Source organism: Rattus rattus, chromosome 1, assembly GCF_011064425.1.
Source record: "Rattus rattus isolate New Zealand chromosome 1, Rrattus_CSIRO_v1, whole genome shotgun sequence".
Lineage (NCBI taxonomy): Eukaryota > Metazoa > Chordata > Mammalia > Rodentia > Muridae > Rattus > Rattus rattus.
In genome coordinates, this window is record NC_046154.1 from 8680477 (window position 1) to 8700866 (window position 20390).

Consider the following 20390-nt stretch of genomic DNA (forward strand, 5'->3'; position numbering starts at 1 on the left):
TCAGCAAAGTCTGGTTCTGTTTGCTAGGGCACAGCAAGTTGGGGAAAACCAGAGCTGCCCTGGGCTACTTTCTGAGGAAATCTCTTTCGAAGGCCAGTTCAGGTGTCACTGTAACCTGAGTTCAAGCCCCAGCACTCACATGGCAGCTCACGGATCCTCCGTATAAACAGCACCACTCCACTCACGACTATTGAGCCACACCTCTAGTCCTGGGGTTCACACCTTTACTTCCGGCACTGGGGAGGCGGAGGCAGAGGCAGAGGCCGTTCAAAGGCAGCCTGGTCTATAGAGCCAGTCTCGGGCTGAGATCTCAACAGAACAGTCCACCCGTTCTCAGAAACTGGAATGATCAAGCTCATGGCTGATGAGAGGCTAGGGGCCGCACACTGTGGAGAATGACTTTATTAACTTACATGGAGTTGGGTGTGGCTCTCACAAGATTCACAGTGGCACCTATGCAGTGGGCACTCAGGGGCCACAGACAGTTTTTAAAGCAGTATGTGGGGGAGGGGGGAAGGGTTGCGGATGTAGTTTATCAGTGGCAACCAAGGCACCTGCCTGTCGTGATCTTCACCTGCCAGTGAGGACATATGTGTAACACCCTTCTCAAGGGACACAACCCTGAAGCAACCACAAGAGACAGGCTAAGAGGGGAGGGCCTTGGCAGGGCTGTTTATAGACAATCCCGTTCATCTCTCTGTGACACGGAGAAGGAAACTGATACCAGGCAGAGCCCTCCTAGGCGGTAAAATATGGCTCACTCAGCTCCAACAGCATGGTGCCACGTCTCACCCACCATGCCGCCATCCACAGCTAACCAACAAAGAATGGTAAGGAGGTTAGAAGAGGAGGTGGACGCCTACAGACCCGGCACCCGGGTTAGCATCCGGGTTAGCGATGAGCTCTAGGCTCCTGGGCCAAGAGTAAGATACTGTGGGGTGGAAGGGTGAAGAGAGAGGAAGAGACAGGATAGAAAGTGGATCAAGACCACAGCCTGGAGGGGGCTTGTGTGTCCCTGCCTCAGTGTGGTGGGTGTCTGGGTGAGATGAGGCCCTGGGCCCATCCAGCAGCTCCTCTCACCTATGTATCTAGTAGGTTAACATCATCTGATTTCCACGTCATGAACCAGGGAGAAACCCCAAGTCAGAAGCTCTTATTAAAGAGATCCAGGTGGAGGATGTGGCCACCTTCCTCCTTCCCCTCTGCCCAGACTCTGGAGCAGTCAATCCAAGGCACCCAGCCTGCTCCTACAGACTCTGCACTGTCGCGTTCTTGGGTCTTGAATCCCCAGTGATGACCAAAAGGATAACAACTCCTAAGGTTGACTTTTTTTTTTGGAACTGGGGACCGAACCCAGGGCCTTGCACTGGCTAGGCAAGAGCTCTACCACTGAGCCAAATCCCCGACCCAGGATATGGCTGTAAGGTGTGACTTTAAGGAGCCACAGGACTGGCAACTTGTGTCTCATGGCTCAGTGGTGTTTTTAAAATAAGTGTGTGCAGGGCTGGAGAGATGGCTCAGTGGTTAAGAGCACCTGACTGCTCTTCCAGAGGTCCTGAGTTCAATTCCCAGCAAACACATGGTGGCTCACAACCATCTGTAAAGAGATCCAATGCCCTCCTCTGGTGTGTGTGAAGACAGCTACAGTGTACTTATATAATAAATGAATAAATCTTAAAAAAAAAAAAATAAGTGTGTGCATAGACTACAGTGGACCAGAATATCTAAACAGAAACCACGCACATGGAACACAGTGATACCAGCACTTGAGAAACTGAGGCAGAAGGACCATGCAGGAGTCTGTCTGAGGCCAGCCTGTTCATGGCAAGATCCTGTATCCAAACACAACCTCCCCACCCCCCTAAAGATGGCAGAGCCAAAACCTCGCCCCAAATGCTGATACCATAATCGCATGGACAGACAGCTAGCTGTTCCAGGTCTCACCAAAGCCAGGCATCCAAAGAAAGATCTCCCCTCGGGGAATCCGGGCAGAGGCCTTTACTCCTCACAGGCACCGGGCCAGTGCCCACAGCTCCCTCTACTGCTGACAGGGGCCCTTACTGGCTGGTGGAGACTGACAAGGCCAGCATTTAAAAGCTAATAAAGTTCACCCTTTAGGGAAAATGCAGACTGGAGACCTGGACTTGGGATCTTTATTGTGAAGACAGGAAGACCCGGGGAGGGAGATGAAGGTGACCAAGGCTGTCTTAAAACTGTCCGGAAGGCTAAGACGGCACATACCTGTGATCTGAGCACCCAGGAAGCAGAGGCTCGAGGATCAGGAGCCCAGAGACTGCCTGGGCAGGAAGAGCTCCTCCTCTCTGCAAAGGCTCACCACAAGCTCAAGTGAGACAGAGATAGTGTTGGGGGTGGGGCAGGGAGTAGTGATCTACAGGCAATCCGACTAATCCAGAAGAGGCAGCTCTGCCTCCTCGGAGGATTTTCAGATGCTGAGGCCACCACAAAGATGGTGCCAAGCAAAGGAGACTGGCCACACTCCTATGACTACAGACAAGACAGAGACAATCAATGTTGTGACCCTTCCATAGCCTTGGTCTTTCCTGAGTCCATGCAAGGTGGAGTCTTGTCAGATCCATCATGCCAGCCCAAGAGGCTCCTCAGGGTCCTGCTTTGCAACCACAAAAATGACCCGACCCAGTCACTCCGGATTGCAACATCCACTTGCAGTGGCCTCTGGGGCCTTAGAAGAAATCGTTGATAGCAAAGGTCTGCCCAAGCCAGGCATATGTGTGTCTGTCCCAGGCTGTAGTATCTCAGCCTCAAGGTCTGTCAGAACATTCCCAGTCAGAACATCCCCAGAATTAGGGAGCCGTGGATTTCCTTAACTGACGTGGAGGCTTTCTGAATGTCAGAGCAAGTTCTTCAACATAAAGCCTCATGATTAAAGACCCAGAAATTAACTAGACGACGTACCGTCCTCTAACACTTGATTGCAGCATTGGGAGATTCGATGGCAAGCATCAAAGGATCAGGCCAATGAGCCGCCGCACTGGGGTGCTAAGGTCCACAAGGTTCAACGGAGTAAGCCTCTTACTCACGGCCACTGAGCCTGCTCAGGTCCCTGCCAGTCCGTACACTGCACCCGAGAACCTGTGGTCAGCCTGCTACTCAGTTTCTAGGCACACTTTTGTGGCCCTGGTCTTCTTGGAGGACACCACAGCTTTCTTCAATGCTTCCCAGCTCTCCAGGAGCACCACACACCCAGGACAACCAGTCGGCAAGGTCTGGGCCAAGTATGAGACCAAAAGCCGGATGCACAGCCCTTGGACAGTGAGACAGGAGGACCAGAGTACTGAGGCCAGTCTGAGCTATATGAGGCCCTCCGTGTCTTAGAGGGGAAAAAAACGAAGGGGCTTGAATGACTCTTACCACAGCACATTTTCCAGTTACATGAACACTGGGCATGGGCACGAGGTCTGCAGCCACACAGCCCGCTCAGTCTGCTGACTCTAGGCTCGGGGACAATGTGTCGAGGCGAAAGTCTCTCTGTACACCCAGGCTTCATTTTCTTCTTTGCCGTGATTTGTGTCTAGGTAGTATATTTCTATACTCTCTCTCTCCGATTTTCTCTGATGCTCCAAGAAGTTTTAAATTATAATCCCTGGTGACGTAAGGAACTGTCCCTTCAGTCCCAGGCTGAAACAGAAATACAAAGCAACAGCATAGAGACCTGTCCACAAGGAACTGTTTGTCACTCAAACCACAGAATGAAGTGTGTGTCCAACAGGGCTGGAGAGATGGCTCAGTGCTTAAGAGCACTGGCTGCTCTTCCAGAGGCTGGGGTTCAATTCCAGCAACCACGTGGAACCTCACAACTAATCCTCTCACGCATGCACGCACGCACACACAGAGGCAGGCAAACACCAATGCACATAAAATGGAAATAGAAAAATGAGTAAAGAGGTGTATGTCTTACAAGGCCCCAATGCCTCGACCGCTGGCAGTGTCAGCTCAGTCTCACCCGCCCAGGTTCCCTGCAAGCCTATTCCTGTCAACTCACCTGATTCTTGAAAATACAATGTGGAATGGAAATGGTGCCAACCAACAGACAGTTCACAGTTCTTAACTCCTCTGGCGGTAGAGGGGTGAGGATGTGGTACAGCCGCTTGTCCATGTCAATGCCTCTGCAGATACCTTAAGACACAGAGCAGGGTCAGCCATTCTGCAAAGGGACACATTTCAACCACAGAGAACTGAAGGTCAAAGGTGACATTAAGAGGTTTACTTTTGAATTTTGGGGGTGAATATATGGCTCGGCAGTTTAGAGCATTTGCTGCTCCTCCAAAGGACCTGGGTTCCATTTCTAGAACCCACATGGTGACTTGGAACTCTACTCCCATGGGGTCTGATGCCCACTTCTGTCCTCTGAGAGCACCAGGCATATGATGCAGACACAAGGACTGAAGTCAGGGGTTAAGACCCGGTGTCTTACTTTCAGAATACCATGTGCAGCTGTGGAGCTGATGAGGTGGCCCAGCAGGAAAAGGGGCACCTGCTCATCCTCCGTAAGCCCAGCTCCCAGCACACACTTCAGGGAGCTCACACCAACCAGCTGCGATGGCAGCACTAGGAACCCAATCGCACCCACGTAATTAAAAATGACTTTTGGTTTTCTAAGACAGGGGTCTACATAGCCCTTGCTGTCCAAGAACTTGCTAGCTTCACAAGAGTCTCCTCAAACAGGAGACTCACTTGCCTGTGGCCTCCTGAAGTGAGTCACCATGCCTATCTAAAAATAAATTTTAAGAAAGTGCCATTCAAAGAATTTGGACATCCCACAGCCGTGAAGGACTGAAAAAAGCTAACAGAATGTGATGTAGGTTAAAAAAAACTGATCCCGCATACAGTAGCACAGAGAAGGACATTAATTTCTCCAGCGAAAGGTGATTCCTGTCTAGAACCAAATACTACAGCATCACACAGAAGGTCTGTTGTCGCCAGCGGAGGAGAGTGAAGGAGAAGGCACTGTTTACTGTTCACTCACCGAAGCCCAAACAGTCACATATGGGGTTCTGGGCCAGCAGAATGGGGCCCCGAGTGTAGCCTTTCATATCATCCACAATCTTGCAAAGGCCGACCCAGCTGGCATTCATAGCGTACAGTATGTGGGTAGGTGCAACGTCGGCGTGCGTGACCCGGATAGCAACGGCATTGAAGGGGACCTGGAGAATACAACGCAAATGTGCACCTCTGGTTAACTTCTACCGTATGGAGACGCGCTTTCCTCAGACCTCAAATGGACAGTCTACTGCCTTAGGCTCCTGATCACGGATTAACAGGCATGGACTACAACGGCTGACTTAAAAGACTCTTAAGTATGTTGTATGTGTTCGTGTGTGCTCACATGTGTAGATGCTGAGTATACGCATGTGTGGTCAGAGTAAGTGTGGGTATGACCACTTCCATCTCTCTGTGGTGTTTAAAGTCACATGGTTCTTTTGCAGACAGTCTTACTATGTAGCCCAGGCTTGCCTGGAACTCAACATGTAGACCAGCCTGCCTCAAAACAAAATCCAACAGAGCATCATCCCAGGTTCCCATTGTTTTCTTCTAAGAAAAGGGGTCTCTTATTGAACCTAAAGCCTGCTGACTTGGCTAGACTGCCCAGCCAGCAAGCCCCAGCCATCTTGTGTCCATCTTCCCCAGGGCTGAGGTGGTAGGCACATGCCATCACATCCAGCTAGGGGTTTGAAAGCACAAACTAGGGGATGGCTCAGTTGATGGAGTCCTGGCCTACAATGTAGGAAGCCCTCGCACCACAGAGCACTGGGTGAGGTGGTCCATTCCGATTCTCATGGCACATGGCAGGAGGACCTCAAGTTCGAGGCAGCCAGGCCTATGCTTCCTTCTTCCCGGACTCCTGTCCTATCCTCATTCTTCTTCCCTCACTTAAAACAAACTGAACCACAGGCAAGGCCAGCAGCACAGTGTCAGCTGCAGGCTTTCAGGACAGCTTTTTGTAGATGGATTGGGGAAAGCTGTTCAGGAATGAGTCATGGAGGAAGGTCAGGGTCACAGGGCCCCGGGGCTGCACTAAAGGTCTTGGCAGCAGACTCCACTCAGCTTCCCTTCCTGGCTTTCTTGGTTTCCTTCTTTTCAGAAGCAAACCTCCCACATCTTTAGGCTTTGTTGTGACCTAGAACATGAGCCACAAGTCAGCGTGGTGACACTTCTGAAATCCCTTAATACTGCATTTTTTGCTTTAATCTCAGGTGTGGTGTGGGGCCATGGGGCTGCTTAGGACTGTCCACAGCAGCTAAGAGGGTGCTTTGCCAGCTGCAGTAAGATCGTGTGAATGAGATCCTGTGACGGGGAATTCTGGGAACTTTTCGTGGCTGTGTAAGTACTAGGTCCTGAGGGCAGGGTTGATTGTGTTTGTTAGTAGGTCTTGCTCAAAGAAACAAGAAATCAGACTCAAGGATCTCTCTGTCTCCTCTCTCCCCGTTGTCCTCTCTCTCTTACCTAATGATAGGAGGTAAACTGGGGGAGGGGAAGACAGAGGATGGGAGGAGAAAAACCCACCCAGTAGCAAAGCTCAGTTCCACTGCACCCCTCAGAAACACAAGAGCAGAGCACAGGCTCCAGGGCACAGCCACCTGCCACCTCCCTCTGTTCCTACAGACACAAACACCAAGTGACATTTTTTTGGCATATCCAGGTAATTATGTCCCAAGTTTTCTCCCGTGTGAAGCACCAGGAATTCTTGTTCTACAGTAGAGATGTGTGATGACACTAATTGCTTTGTCTTCAAAGCAAATGCTTCCTGGTTTAAGACAAAACACTGACATTGTGTGTGTCTGTCTGTCGGTCAGGCTGATGGTGTGGGTGAGAAGGGCCCTACAAACTCAGAAGCTTGAATGCTTGGTCCCCAGATGGTGGAACTGTTTCAGAAGGATTAGGAGGTGTCCCTGGGGGATGGGCTTTGAGGTATTAAGACTTGCATACTTGGGGGCTGGAGAGATGGCTCAGCAGATAAGAGCACTGACTGATCCTCCAGAGGTCCTGAGTTCAATTCCCAGCAACCACATGGTGGCTCACGACCATCTGTAATGGGATCTTCTGGTGTGTTTGAAGACAGCTACAGTGGACTCATATAGAAAATAAATCTTTTTTTTTTTTTTTTTTTTTTTTTTTTTTTTTTTTTGAAAAAAAAAAAAGGCTCGCATACTTCCCAGTGAGTGAACCAAGACGCCAGGTCTCGGTTGCTGCTCCACCCTGCCTTTGTTCTGCCTTCACTGTAAGCCTCTGAAACGGTGAGCCCAGCTGATTAACTCTGCCTGTTATAAGCTGCCATGGCCAGTGTTTTGACACAGCAATGGAAAGTAACCTGAGACTCCGTGACTCTGTATGTGTGCGCACACGCGTGCTTGTGTGCATGCAGACATGCATGGGAGGTGTAGGCTGAGTGTTCCCACATCATGGGAAGGCTCTGGGTTCAATCACCTGACACCATCTCCATCCATCACCCTAGATCCTAATACAACACTGGTTTCCCCCAACACAATTCCTAGCAGCCTGCACTCCATGTAGTAGATGCTTTGGTGTTGGAACCTGACACGAGTAACTAGGCCCACAGGAGGTGCTCTAGGTACCAGGTACTGCCAGAAAGGCTCAGAGCCCTACAGCATCCAGAGACATCCTAAGGCAGCAGGTACCACTAGTTGCAAGTGCTAATCTGGGGCAGCCACCAGATCAGATAAGTTACTGCTGTCATGAAACTACAATACATGACAGACACTGAGGCCCGCCTGCCGAGGACCAAATGCCAGCTCTGCATCTTCCAGACAACCTAGCCTCCCTGTTCCTTAGTCTCCCCATCTGAAAAATGGGGACAGCATCAGAGCCCAGACCACAGGGCTATTTTGAGAATAGGCAAGCAAAGAGTGACCCAGGAGCAGAAAAGCGCTCACCGCGACTCAGAAGCCTCAAGCACATCAGTATAAGAGAATTTGCCCCCCAGCTCGATTACCTGATAGGGTATCAGGCTGTGCAAAGGACAAAGTGGCTCTGTCACTGGAAGCATCAGCTGGCTAAGGTAGCCCAACACCGCCAGATCTCGAAAAATCCTGTTGTATTTGACCCTGAAAAGCAGAACAGAGCACCATGAGTAGAGAATGACAGCAACCATGCCCACAACAGCACCACAGTGACAGAGCATGCCACTATACCCACAACAGCGTCCCAGCGACCACACCCACAACAGTGTCCCAGCGACAGCACACATCAGGCAACACTAGAAGCTGCTCTCTCAGGATATTCCCAAACCCTAGGGTTGGACATGTGGTTCAGTTTGGAGGGTCTGTCAACTCGTCCAAGACCCTGGTTAAATGGCCTGTACAATACCTGCACGCACGCACGCACGCACGCACGCATTGCAATCTCCACCTGAAACCCTGCTGTGTGCTCTGCTGGGAACCACTCTCCTTTACAAGTAAGCCATAGTAAACCTGAAAACCATAGCAGGGTTATTCTCTTTGTCTATAGGGCTTCACGGAGTACTATAGGCTAGCCTTGAACCCATGATGCCCATCTCTGCCTCCCCAGTGCTGGGATGACTTGCAAGAGCCACCATGACCGGCTCGGAGACCACGCCCAAGCATCTGGCTGCTGCAGGACGGCGTCCTTCCAAGTGACTCTGCACTTACCTGTTTTTTTCATTTTTACTACTTAAGAATTCTGAGTAAACAGTCAGCAGTATATGTCCAGTGAAGACGGGAACTGGACTAGACTCTTTCTCTTCCTCAGCAAATCCCAAACTGTCTCCAAATTCTGGAATTTCAAAACCTCGGTATCTTTTGATCTTGCTTTTTGTATACAGGCCATCTGTGAGCTCTACGAATTCGGAGGTGAGAGGCTGCATTGGTTCACTGCGATCAGAAGTCAACTGAACGACATAGTTGGGAGACAGCACTCGGATGAGGTCAACAAGCAGCAGCAGCCCGTCACCTGTGAGGGAAGATGCCACAGGCACAGGTAAAGCACTAAACAGAAGGCATGGCCAGGCAGCATGTGCACACCTGACAACATCTGCCACCTCTGCTGGTTTCCATGGGCACTGCAGGCAGTGGCAGTGCACACCAGAGGCAGGGTAGATCTGAGTTTGAGGCCAGCCTGGTCTACAGAGCAAAAAGAAAACACACACACACACACACACACACACACACACACACACACACACACACACACACACACACACACACATCAGTGGTTTTCCTTCCAGCCCCTGCTCCCAGAATGACCGCTCTGAGGCTGATTACTTATTAATAAACGCATTGGCCGTAGCTTTGGCTCATTCAATGACGAGCTCACAGCTTTTAACCCATTCACACTGTTCTGTCTTCCGCACGGTCAGTTACCTCTCCTTCAGTCCCAACCCGCTTCTTCCTTAGGTTCTTTCTCAGCATCTCCCTCTAACTTTTATTTTCACTATTTCCCAGAAGCCCCTCTCTTCCTGCCAGTGTCCCACCTCCTATTTCCTGCCGCTGCTCATAAGCCATCAGCTTTTTTACTGACAGGTACGACTTCTAAGAGATTCTCTACACAGATTAAGCAACAATCCAAAAGTCCTGGAACTTGGAGCTATGGTTGAGCATGCTGGAGGTCCTGGGTTCAATCCTAAGCAGCACATATGGTGCAACGTCATGACGAATGCCTATATTCTCTGCACTGGGAGCCCACAGTATGATTAGACATTCAGGGCTGCTCTCAGTTAGAGGTTCCCATGCTCACCGTCATCTGAGCACCACAGTCTGCATATACGGATGGATATACCACAGCATAGCCTGTAAAGGTGTGCACACAGCTTACCTGACACCCAACCCATAGTGTTGATGATAAGTGGAAACTCTCTTTTATAATCTCTGAATACGTATTTTACTATCTCAATGTAATTCTCGTATTCATTGTGACAGTTCGTCTTCCCAAAATACACCATCTTCTGTGGCTTCCTCTGGTGGGTATAAGGGGGTCCTAGGAAATGAGAACAGGGGCAGTTAGTAACCAAGCACTTGCCTACGACCTCTCGACTCTGGATCAGGGTTAGAAACCTTCCTAGTGCTGCGGCCCTTTAGTACAGTTCCTTGCCTTGGAGGTGACCCCAAACACCACAGAACTATTTTTGTTGCTACTTTATAACTGTAATTTTGCTATTGTTATGAACTGTAATGTAAATATCTAATATGTAACACTGTGGGGGGAAGGGGGGTCAGGATCCCCTGTGTGTGTGTGTGTGCGTGTGTGTGCATGTGCGCGCGCATGTGCGTGTGTGTTGGTTGAGAGCCACAGCTCTTGGAGGTTCCATAAACAGCACTGCTAAGCACATGCCATGGCCACAAACTAGTGGTCAGGATTTTGTGTCCTTGCCAACTCTGACAAACATAATAAGAATTCTCAAACCACCAAGAATACCCCCAATTTCATGGAGGTAAGTGAATTCCAATCATGTTCTGACAGGACTCTATTTGTTCTGGGCACTTGGGACACAACTATGAACCTTTTGGGGCTTGGAGTCTGTTGAAAATTTAAATAACCTTTTAATAACCCCTTGCCGAGTAGTGGTACATATAATGTTAAAGATTCTGTCTGTCTGTCTGTCTATCTATCCATTGTAAGTCCACAGTAGTTTTCTTCAAGCACATCGTAATAGGGCATCAGATCCCTTAACAGATGGTTGTGAGCCACCATGTGGTTGCTGAGAATTGAACTCAGGACCTCTGGAAGAGCAGTCAGTGCTCTTAACCACTGAGCCGTCTCTCCAGCCTCCTGGTACACAACCACTCTCACAGTGGAGCTGATTTTGGTTCCCAGTATCCAGCATCAAGGGGTTGATAATCACCTCTCATTCCAGCTTTGGGGACTATGAAATCCTCTTCTGACCTACAGTGGTACCTACACGCATGTGCTCACAACTCTCTCCTCTACAGACACATAAATCTGATGGTACAAATCATTAAATAAAGCTAATGGCCAGTGTTCAGTTCCCAGAACCTACATGGGAAGATCTGACTCCACGATCTGTCATTAGATTTCCATGAGTGTATGTATATGTGCCAAGACACTTGTACCTAACTCCCATTCAAAATAAGCACTTGGTGGCTGACAATCATTTATAATGGGATCTAATGCCCTCTCTTCTGGTGTGGCTGAAGACAGCTATAGTGTAGTCATATACATAAATAAATAAATCTTTTTTTTTTTTTTTCGGAGCTGGGGACTGAACCCAGGGCCTTGCGCTTCCTAGGCAAGCGCTCTACCACTGAGCTAAATCCCCAACCAAATAAATAAATCTTAAAAACAAAACCAAATATAAAATTTAAAAACAGTGTTCTAGACATGTTGATCAACGCTTTAATCCTAGCCCTCAGGAGGCAGAAGCAGGTGGTTCTTGTGAGGTCCAGGACAGCGAGGGAACACACAAAGAGAAACCTTGCCTCAAAACAGTTAAAATATATATTAATAGAGCTGGAGAGATGGCTCAGTGGTTAAGAGCACTGACTGCTCTTTCAGAGATTGAGTTCAATTCCCCGCAACCACATGGTGGCTCACAACCATCTGTAATGGGATCTGATGCCCTCTTCTGGTGTCTGAAGACAGCTACAGTGTATTCATATACATAAGATAAGTCAAGCCTGGCCAGTCAATAGAGAAGGTTCCAGTACACCAAAGGCCACAGAAGTGGCAGACAATATGAATACTCAAGAGGAAGACACTCGGTAGTCATGGAAACACAAACCAAAGCCCCAAACCCTGCTTCAAGCCCTGCTTCACGCCTGTGTGGGGGTCTGTAATCAAAATAACCACCACTGGCAAGAACCAAGAGAGTCAGTTAATGGCACCGTGCATTGCTGGTGGCAACAGACTTTCACGTTACCCAGCAACGGCACATCTCTACGCTCACATTACTGCCGTGAAAGCTGGGTCTGGACTGTGTGCTTATCCACTGTGCCTAGGGCAGCAGCAATGTTCACAGCAGCCAAAATAAAGACCCCGCCCCCCCGACAGGCGGTTTCACAGTAAGTGGGGAAAGGTGCTGCCCAAGCATCTGCACCCCAGGACTCCAGGAGAAGGGGTTGAAGAGGTGAGCATTGCCTAAAAGCTTGCAGGCTAGCTAGTCTGGATATGCGGGGCAGTAGCAGAAAACTAAGAGACACTGCCTCCAAGGTTGGAAGTAAAAACTCTTCAAAGTTCCCATCTCCACAAACGAGCCATGAAACATGTACACGGTTCACTCCAACCACTCAATAGCTGGATGGGCAGAACCGCAGGCCGCAAACATGCATCAGGAGGGCACACAGCCACATGGAAAAGGAGGAACCTAAGGTGGTCTTCATCCATCAAGCTGCCTCCTTGGTCTGAGATTAAGTTTGATGCATTCTCTAGCCTAGACCATAGTGAACAGCCAGACTGAGTGAGTCATGTCCAAGACTAAACAGATAAATCCTGGGGACAGAACTAGAGTAAACAGCAAATAAGTGCTTAGCAGATAAGAGTAGATGGAGAGATGGTGGAGCAGTTGAGAGCACTGTTGTTCTTCCAGAGGCTCTGGCATCAATTCCTAGCACCCACATGGCAGCTCACAACTGTCTGTAACTCCTGTTACAGTGGATCCAGAAACCCCAGACTCACACACAAGTGAAACGCCACGCACATAAAAATTTCTCAAAAATTTTACATAAGGGGGTTGGGGATTTAGCTCAGTGGTAGAGCACTTGCCTAGCAAGCGCAAGGCCCTGGGTTCAGTCCCCAGCTCCGAAAAAAAGAAAAAAAATTTTTACATAAAATATTTCTGCACACAGCGAACTCACTCTAAATGCAAGTTCCTGTTTCTTTTTTTTTTTTTTTCCAGAGCTGGGGACCAAACCCAGGGCCTTACGCTTGCTAGGCAAGCGCTCTACCACTGAGCTAAATCCCGAACCCAATATTTCTATTTCTTAAAGTATAAACATGCTCAAGTGTGCTGTGGAAGCTTGAGGCAGAGTGATTTCCTCTGCATATTTTCCATTGTACACAGAACTTTGTGAGTAGCCTGAGACATTAAGAACATGGAATACTTACCCAGAAGTGGTTCTGTGATGTTAAGTAAAGAAATACAGCCAGGAGGAGTGAACTCTGTCTGCCCCAGATCACATTCCAGATAGTCAACCCCAGGAATGCTGAAAATGGTGAGAGAGAGAGAGACAGGTCTCAGCCAGCCTTCCTCTGTGGGACAATTTGTAACACACAAGTATCATCATCCTGTGCAGCCTTGTAGCTGTTGTACTCCAAAAGGCGAGGGCCCTGTGCCATTCACAACATCAGGGTATTCTACGAACTAGCACTGGGACCAGCCCTGAGCCTGGGGATAACCTGGGCCAGCACAGATGGAGACCAAGTACCCTCTGCTGCAGATCAGAGTCAGGAGTGAGGCGGGCTTACCGCACTGCAGAGAGTCATGGCCCAGCCGACAACACAGAGCTAAACACACCCCCAACTCAAGTCTGTCCATCAAGCTGGGCATGGTGGCTCATGCCTGTAATCGCAGCAGTGGGGAGGCTGAGGCAGGAGAATCACCAAGGCCAGATTGGTCTAGAGAGTGAGACCACCACACCTTAGAAGATCAAACAAAACTGAGTTTCTCCATTTGAATCTCACTTCACGCCCAGATGACCAATGAAAACACAAGGGAGCTTACCTATTTAATAAGTGGTTAATCAGTATTCTACTGAACGTTGATTTTCCAATGTCACAAGCGCCACACAACAGGATGACAGGGCAGCCATCTACTTTTGCAGGTAAAACAAACAGTGAGCCCTGGTGTGAGCCAGTCCTCGGACTCTAGTCACGAGCAGTGACTGAGGCCTCAGGGACACAGGCGTCTGCAACAGGCAACACTCACCACAGGACACGCTGATTAACTCTTCCAGGGCACAAAGTCCGCTCTCACTCAAGCAAATGCCTTTCTTCCTTTTCTGTCTTCTGATGCCAATTTTATTCAGAGCTACAAATTCAGAATTATCCCGAACAAGAATGTTCTGAAATATAACAATTGAAACTGTAAGAGAAGTCTTCAACAAACGCACGTTTGTTTGCTTCTAAGTTAATTAACATCATATAGTTGTGTCATGAACAAAAAAACTTGGTTCCCTTCTTTTCAGACCCCGAAATCACATGTTGCACCATCAGCACCATGCTCTTCTCAAGTGCAAGTCTGTTTCCTCAGCCCACACCTCGCTCAGGCTGCCTCTGGAGATAAGGAAGGCATGAGACAGTGGGAAAAGCTCAGAGAGGCCTCGAAACACAGGCCAGAACCAGCGCACATGCGACCGCAGCTGAAGAGGAAAGGGTAGTGTGTTCCCCTGAGGCCTGCCAGAAGCAGACAGAAACTACAGAGGGCAAGAGCTTGCTGACGGGAGGCAAGGGTGAAAGATGTTCACCAAGCCGAAGAGGAGGAAGGAACCTCCCACAAACACCTGTCATACAACCAGAAGCTCAGTGTAATCAAGGGCGGCGTTCCTGCCTTGGGTGCCTCCCACAACTAGAGTTTCCACGGGGAGGATAAAAATGTAATCAAGAGTCGATGATGGGGCTGGAGAGATGGCTCAGAGGTTAAGAGCACTGACTGCTCTTCCAGAGGTCCTGAGTTCAATTCCCAGCAACCACATGGTGGCTCACAACCATCTGTAATAGGATCTGCTGCCCTCTTCTGGTCTGAAGACAGCTACAGTGTACTTATTTAGTAAATAAATCTTTAAAATAAAAAAGTTGAGGGGCTGGGGATTTAGCTCAGTGGTAGAGCGCTTACCTAGGAAGCGCAAGGCCCTGGGTTCGGTCCCCAGCTCCGAAAAAAAAAAAAAAAAAAAAAAAAAAAAAAAAAAAAAAAAAAAGTTGAAGAGGAGCTTAGTGGCTAGGAGTGATTTCTGATCACGCAGAGGCCCAGACCCATGTCAGACAGCTCACAGTCAGCTGTGCTCTAGGGAATCTGATGCCATCTGAAAATGGCATTCACAGACATAAATGAAAACAAAAACCTCTTCAGAATACAGTCACACAAAGGGCTAGGGAGATGGTGCAGTGGTTAAAACTCTAGTTATTAGGACCAGTGTTCAATCCCCAGTGCCCATGAAGAGCTAAGGAGCTGTGGTGGCTTCTTGTAATCTCAGTACTTGGGAAGCAGAGACGGGAACCCTGGGAAAAGCTGGTTAGCGGGAAGACCTGTAAGGTTCAGCAAGAGCCCTTGTACAGCCAGTGAGTGGGGACGGCCAGAGGATCACATTCCACAGGAAGTTCCGGCCTCCTTCACGCACACCTCATGCAAGCACCCAACCCACACAAATAAAGAAGTAAATAAAATTTAACCACATGAGCCACCATAGGTAGTGGAATCTATGTAATCCAAGAGCCAAGGGGATGCAAATCTGAGGCCTGTCCGATCAAGGTACATAGTAACTCTGCTTCCAAAACAACAACAGAGTGTGCGTGTGTACGTGTGTACGTGTGTATAGATGTAGCCCAGAGGTTAGGAGGACTTCTAGCTCCTCCAGAAGACTGAAGCTCTGTTTCCAGCATCCATGTCGAGTGGATCTAACTCTGCCCTCCACAGAGGCTTTGCAGACATCTGTGCGCACCCACATAATTAAATGCCTAACAACAATCCCAGAAGCGGGGTTAGGGATTTAGCTCAGTGGTAGAGAACTTGCCTAGCAAGCTCAAGGCCCTGGGTTCAGTCCTCATCTTGGGGGGGGGGGTTGACATTCCCAGAAGCACACCCACAACCAACCGCTTCCCTTCCCTCCCTTCTCCTCCCTTCCCAGTGCTCCGGAGCCATGAAAGGATTCTAGGGTGCGCTCCTCTCCTCATTCGGCCTCAGGCTACTGTGCTAATGAACTGTCTTGTGGGAGGCTGTTGCACATTTGCAATCTTAGCTCGCACACATCTATTAATTCATTGTCTTGGCTTCCCAAATTAGACCAGGCTGGCCTTGAATTCACAATAGATCCTCCCGGATTGAGTCCAGGGATAAAAAGAGTGCTCTACCTCTCTAAGCTTAACATTAGCATTTAAAAGGTTGAGGACAGGGCTGGAGAGATGGCTCAGTGGTTAAGAGCACTGACTGCTCTTCCAGAGGTCCTGAGTTCAATTCCCAGCAACCACATGGTGGCTCACAACCATCTGTAAAGAGATCCGATGCTCTCTTCTGGTGTATCTGAAGACGGCTACAGTGTACTTATATATAATAAATGAATAAATCTTAAAAAAAAAAAAAAAAAAAAGGTTGAGGACAACCAGAGTCACATGAGAAGAGTAAGTTTCAAAAAACAAAAAAGGGAAGAGAAACTTTGTTCAAGGCAACCTTGGGTGGCATTTAATCCCAACACTCAGGTGGCAGAGACAGAGTTAAAGGCTAGCCTGGTCTACAGAGTGGCGTTCCAGGACAGTTGAGACTACACAGAAAATTCTGTCTCACACAAAAATAAACAAAAAATAAATTAATTTAAACAAACAAACAGAAGGCTGGAGAGATGGCTCAATGGTTAAGAGCACTGACTGCTCTTCCAGAGGTCCTGAGTTCAATTCCCAGCAACCACACGGTGGCTCACAACCATCTGTAATGGAATCTGATGCCCTCTTCTGGTGTGTCTAAAGATAGCTACAGTGTGCTCATACATGAAATAAATAAATAAGTCTTTAAAAAGAAAGGAAGGAAGGAAGGAAGGAAGGAAGGAAGGAAGGAAGGAAAAAAGAGAGCGCTTCTTGTTCTTGCAAAGGACTGGGGTTTGATTCTCAGCACCCATATGGAGGTTCACCACCAGGTACACACAGGGTACACACGAATACTCACACATAAAATAATAAGCAGAAAAAATTACTTTAAAGCCTGTTGGTGGTAGAGCACATCTTTAATCCCAGAACTTGGAAGGCTGCAGGAGCTCTGTGAGTTCAAGACCAGCCTAGTCTACAGAGCAAGTTCCAGAACTGCTAGGGCTACACATAGAAACCCTGTCTCTAAATAAACAAATGCAAGATAGACAGACAGACAGACAGATAAAATAAAAATAAAAACACTATTTAAACAAAACAAATGCCTGGTAACCCATTACCCGGGAGGTGCAGACACAGGCTGTGAATGCCATCCATCCAGCCTAGCCTACTTGGCAAGCTTCAGGCCAGCCAGAGACTCTGTCTCAACAGACAACTCCTGAGTAACAAAACGTAAGGCATCCTCTGGCTACCACACACATGAACACACACACACAGAACTCTCTGTTCCTCCCTCAGCACCGTCCCCTCTGCCTGCCTCCTCTCTCCTTTCATCCCACTGAGGACTCACGCCGGCTGTTTCAGGATTCCCCTTCACCACAGGCATTGCTGAACTTTGGCTCCAGCACACTTAGCCCCGAGCATCCGCTTCACTTCCTTCTTTCCCTGTCAGACAAAGTCTTTTCCTTCTGAACCCTTCAGTCTCTCTTCCCACCTCTTGACCTCATCGTGAGGCCACCCTTCAGCAACCTACTGAGACCTGTCTGGTCCAGATCCTCATTCTTTACGTGTCCCTTTCTCAGACCACCTTAGACGGCAATGCCCACAACCCTGGTCAGGCTCCTCCCTGACCTTAACTTCCTCTGAAGTGATGCTGCCTAGACCCCATTGCCTCCCCTCCCAAGTTACACCAGAGTGTGTTGTAAGCACCTATCCAAGTGAATGCCATGACTCAGATGTGACGTCAGAGGACAACACCAGGAATGCTCCTCCACTTCTGCCTTGAGTACCCGGGATGGAACCTACATCAGTCAGGTGTTCAACAAGTGCTTTCCCACAATACATCTCTCTCTATAGACTATCTTCTGCTAACACTCGATTCCCCAGAACACCTACCCCACTCACAGGACAGAGGGGACGATCATTCTCAGAGAGGTCCCTACATAGCCACTCAGCTGACTGCTCTGGTGCAAAGGATCAAGGAGCACCAGATTTACCTCCTGCAGGAGCACGTATGAGGCACACTTATAGGTCCTCAAGAAGTCCACAAGGCGAGTCTGCAGCCGTTCCAGAATCAGAATGGAGCCCAGAGGAGGGAAATACCGCACTACCCAGTTTCTGTCATCTGCAAAGAGAAGAGCAGGACACCTCAGGGACGAGTGGAGACCCTGCAGGGTCTCGTCCCAACTGCTAAGCTCTAGGCTGTCAAGAGCATCACTGGGTACAGCTGACGTTTCTACGTCTGGGTAGAGACACATGATCCAAGTCTGCTACCTACTGGCTTCAACATTAAGAACTTACGATGCCCCTGTGAGGATTTCGAGCACAGCATCCAGAACATTGAACAAGCTCTCTCTTAGAATCATCAGGGTGTAAGCCAATTACCGAGTTTCATGTAAGGCTTGAGCAGGGCCCGGATCTCCCTTCTGATCCCCTTCTTGCTTTTCTCAGGTTCTGAGTACGGAACCCCATTGATGGTCAGGTAAGAGTGGGTATAGACAGAAAAGACATCTTGAGGAGGCTGGCCTTGTTTGATGATATGGCCATATATTTCCAACTGGCCGTAGATGCAAGTCACACGGCAGATCCCACTAAAAGTAAAACCCTAGCAGGGAAAGAAAAAAAACATTATGGATACTGATACTAAAGACAGAAAAATTCTAACACCTTAACTTGCCTTTTGCCTATCAAAATGATTTTTCTTTCTTGATTCAGGGCCTCAAGGCCATGGCTGTCCTAGAACTGACTATGTAGAACAGGCTGTTCTTCCAATCATTAAAATCCAACCATCCCTGCATTCAGGGTGCATGTCACCTCACTTGACAAGGAAACCCATGCCTAAGTATCAAACTACATAGCACTGGGGCCCCACAAAGGATGCTCAGTGGATAAAAGCAGTGACTGCCCTACTGGAGAACCGGGGCTTGGTTCCGAACACCCATATGACGACTCACAACCTTGCACGACTGAGGTTTTCAGAGGCTCCCATGTTCTGTAATAGCTTCCTCAAGCACTGCACAAGCTTTGTGTACAGAAATGCAGGCGGAACACACTCAAAACAAAAACAAACGAACTACACTCCACTAAGTAACCAACATCTGTCAGGTTTTTAACCTCATCCTAAATAGGGTACCTCCATTGCAGCTCCCAACACTCTCTCACACCCCATGCTTAAAGAGGCTCAACAGCATGCTTATTCCTGAGGCTTCACTTCTGGACATGAGAGGGGCAATGTCTCGCACCAGAGTCCACGTCAGACTGCCTCCGTTTGACTCCTGGCTCTGTCTTGCTACTGTCTAACCTCGTGCAAGTTACTTACTTTGTCTTTTCGGCCCATAAACAGAGGAAAGAAATGGTTAACTGATATTCCCGTGAGAGATGGTAGTGTTAAATGGTTTCCAACACCTGGAAACGCTGGCGGCTTACGTGCCAGTAAACCCAACCCATTAATAGCTCGCAGGCCTCCAGGCTCCGGAGCAGGAGGATGAGGACCGTAATAGTCCGGTCACCAACAGTGTCTCGCGGGCGACTCACCTCTCCGGGCGGTAGCATCAGCAACACGCGGCCCGAGCCTAAGTCCAACGTGGGTTGGGTGATGTTTGGCGACACCTTTAGGACCGGGCGCCCGGCCCGGCTTTGGGGCGTGGAATGGTTTCGGGGATTGAGCAGGCTGCATGACCCGACCCGGGTGCAGGGCACCGGCGGGACGCTCGGCGTGGGCTGGCTGCGGGACGCCGGCCGGCTGCGGGTTCGGATTTTGCACTTTACCGCCACGTGCGCGCCCGCGGGGACACCTAGCTTCCAGTCCCCGCCCAAAGCGTGCGCCCGCAGCAGCCGCCGTCGCAGGCGACGCAGCTCGCCCCGAGTGAGGACCCCAAACCGGCGACGGCCCCGACGGCTGAGGAGGAGATGGGGCCGGGCTTTGCGGACCCGCTGCCAGGAAGAGCGGCTCGGAACCCGCCGGAGCATCACCTCTGATTCCGCCATGCTTGGCCCGGAACCCCTCCGGCGGGACGATCTCGCGAGATCGCGTCGCCCCGCCCCCTAGCGGAAGACGTGCGGTGCGGCTGGCGCCCCCTCCCGGCCGGCGTCTGCAGCACATCATCAGGGACCTCACCCCTCAGCTGCAGGAGGGAAGCTTGGAGGTCCCACCCGGGGCCCCATTTACATTATGCAAAAGCCCACCCTGGCCGGTTGGAGACGGGGGAGCCAAACCCCTTTGGATTTAACCACCAGGCCACCTCTCAGGAAATCCACCTGGGATTTTTTTTTTCTTTTTGCAGAAAAGAAAAAAAAAAACCCTCCAGGATTGGCATTTTAAACAAATCCAGTCCATTTGTATATGTTGGGTTTGCATACATTTGTCTTCTGGCAGATGGGAACAATCCTGGACAACAAGGTTAAACCGTGATGAT

At 49.4% G+C, this 20390-nt stretch overlaps 1 protein-coding gene across 2 annotated transcripts; it reads right to left on the reverse strand.

Moving 5' to 3' along the window:
• Positions 1-1685: 1685 nt before the first annotated feature.
• On the reverse strand, positions 1686-19980 carry Nol9 (nucleolar protein 9). 2 transcript variants are annotated; one of them, XM_032894024.1, is made up of 12 exons: positions 19510-19980; positions 18361-18580; positions 17973-18100; positions 13895-14030; positions 13691-13778; positions 13075-13172; positions 9829-9990; positions 8667-8967; positions 7991-8102; positions 5006-5183; positions 4022-4155; positions 1686-3657 (listed from the first exon to the last, which is right to left on the reverse strand). In XM_032894024.1, exons 1-12 carry the CDS (start codon positions 19960-19962, stop codon positions 3523-3525), a joined length of 2145 nt encoding a protein of 714 aa, XP_032749915.1. In that variant the 5' UTR covers positions 19963-19980; the 3' UTR covers positions 1686-3522. The 2 variants fall into 2 exon arrangements, with proteins under 2 accessions (XP_032749915.1, XP_032749907.1); XM_032894016.1 differs by having other exon boundaries at positions 13691-13781.
• Positions 19981-20390: the final 410 nt, after the last annotated feature.

Bases quoted from the DNA above. Each gene is read 5' to 3' on its own strand.
- Nol9 (XM_032894016.1), bottom strand. From the start codon at position 19,962: ATGGCGGAATCAGAGGTGATGCTCCGGCGGGTTCCGAGCCGCTCTTCC. The intron at 18,101-18,360 runs GTAATTGGCTTA...TTCTCTTTGCAG, and splicing joins CAAGCCTTACATGAAACTCG to ATGACAGAAACTGGGTAGTG. The intron at 13,173-13,690 runs GTAAGCTCCCTT...CACCATTTTCAG, and splicing joins ATTAACCACTTATTAAATAG to CATTCCTGGGGTTGACTATC.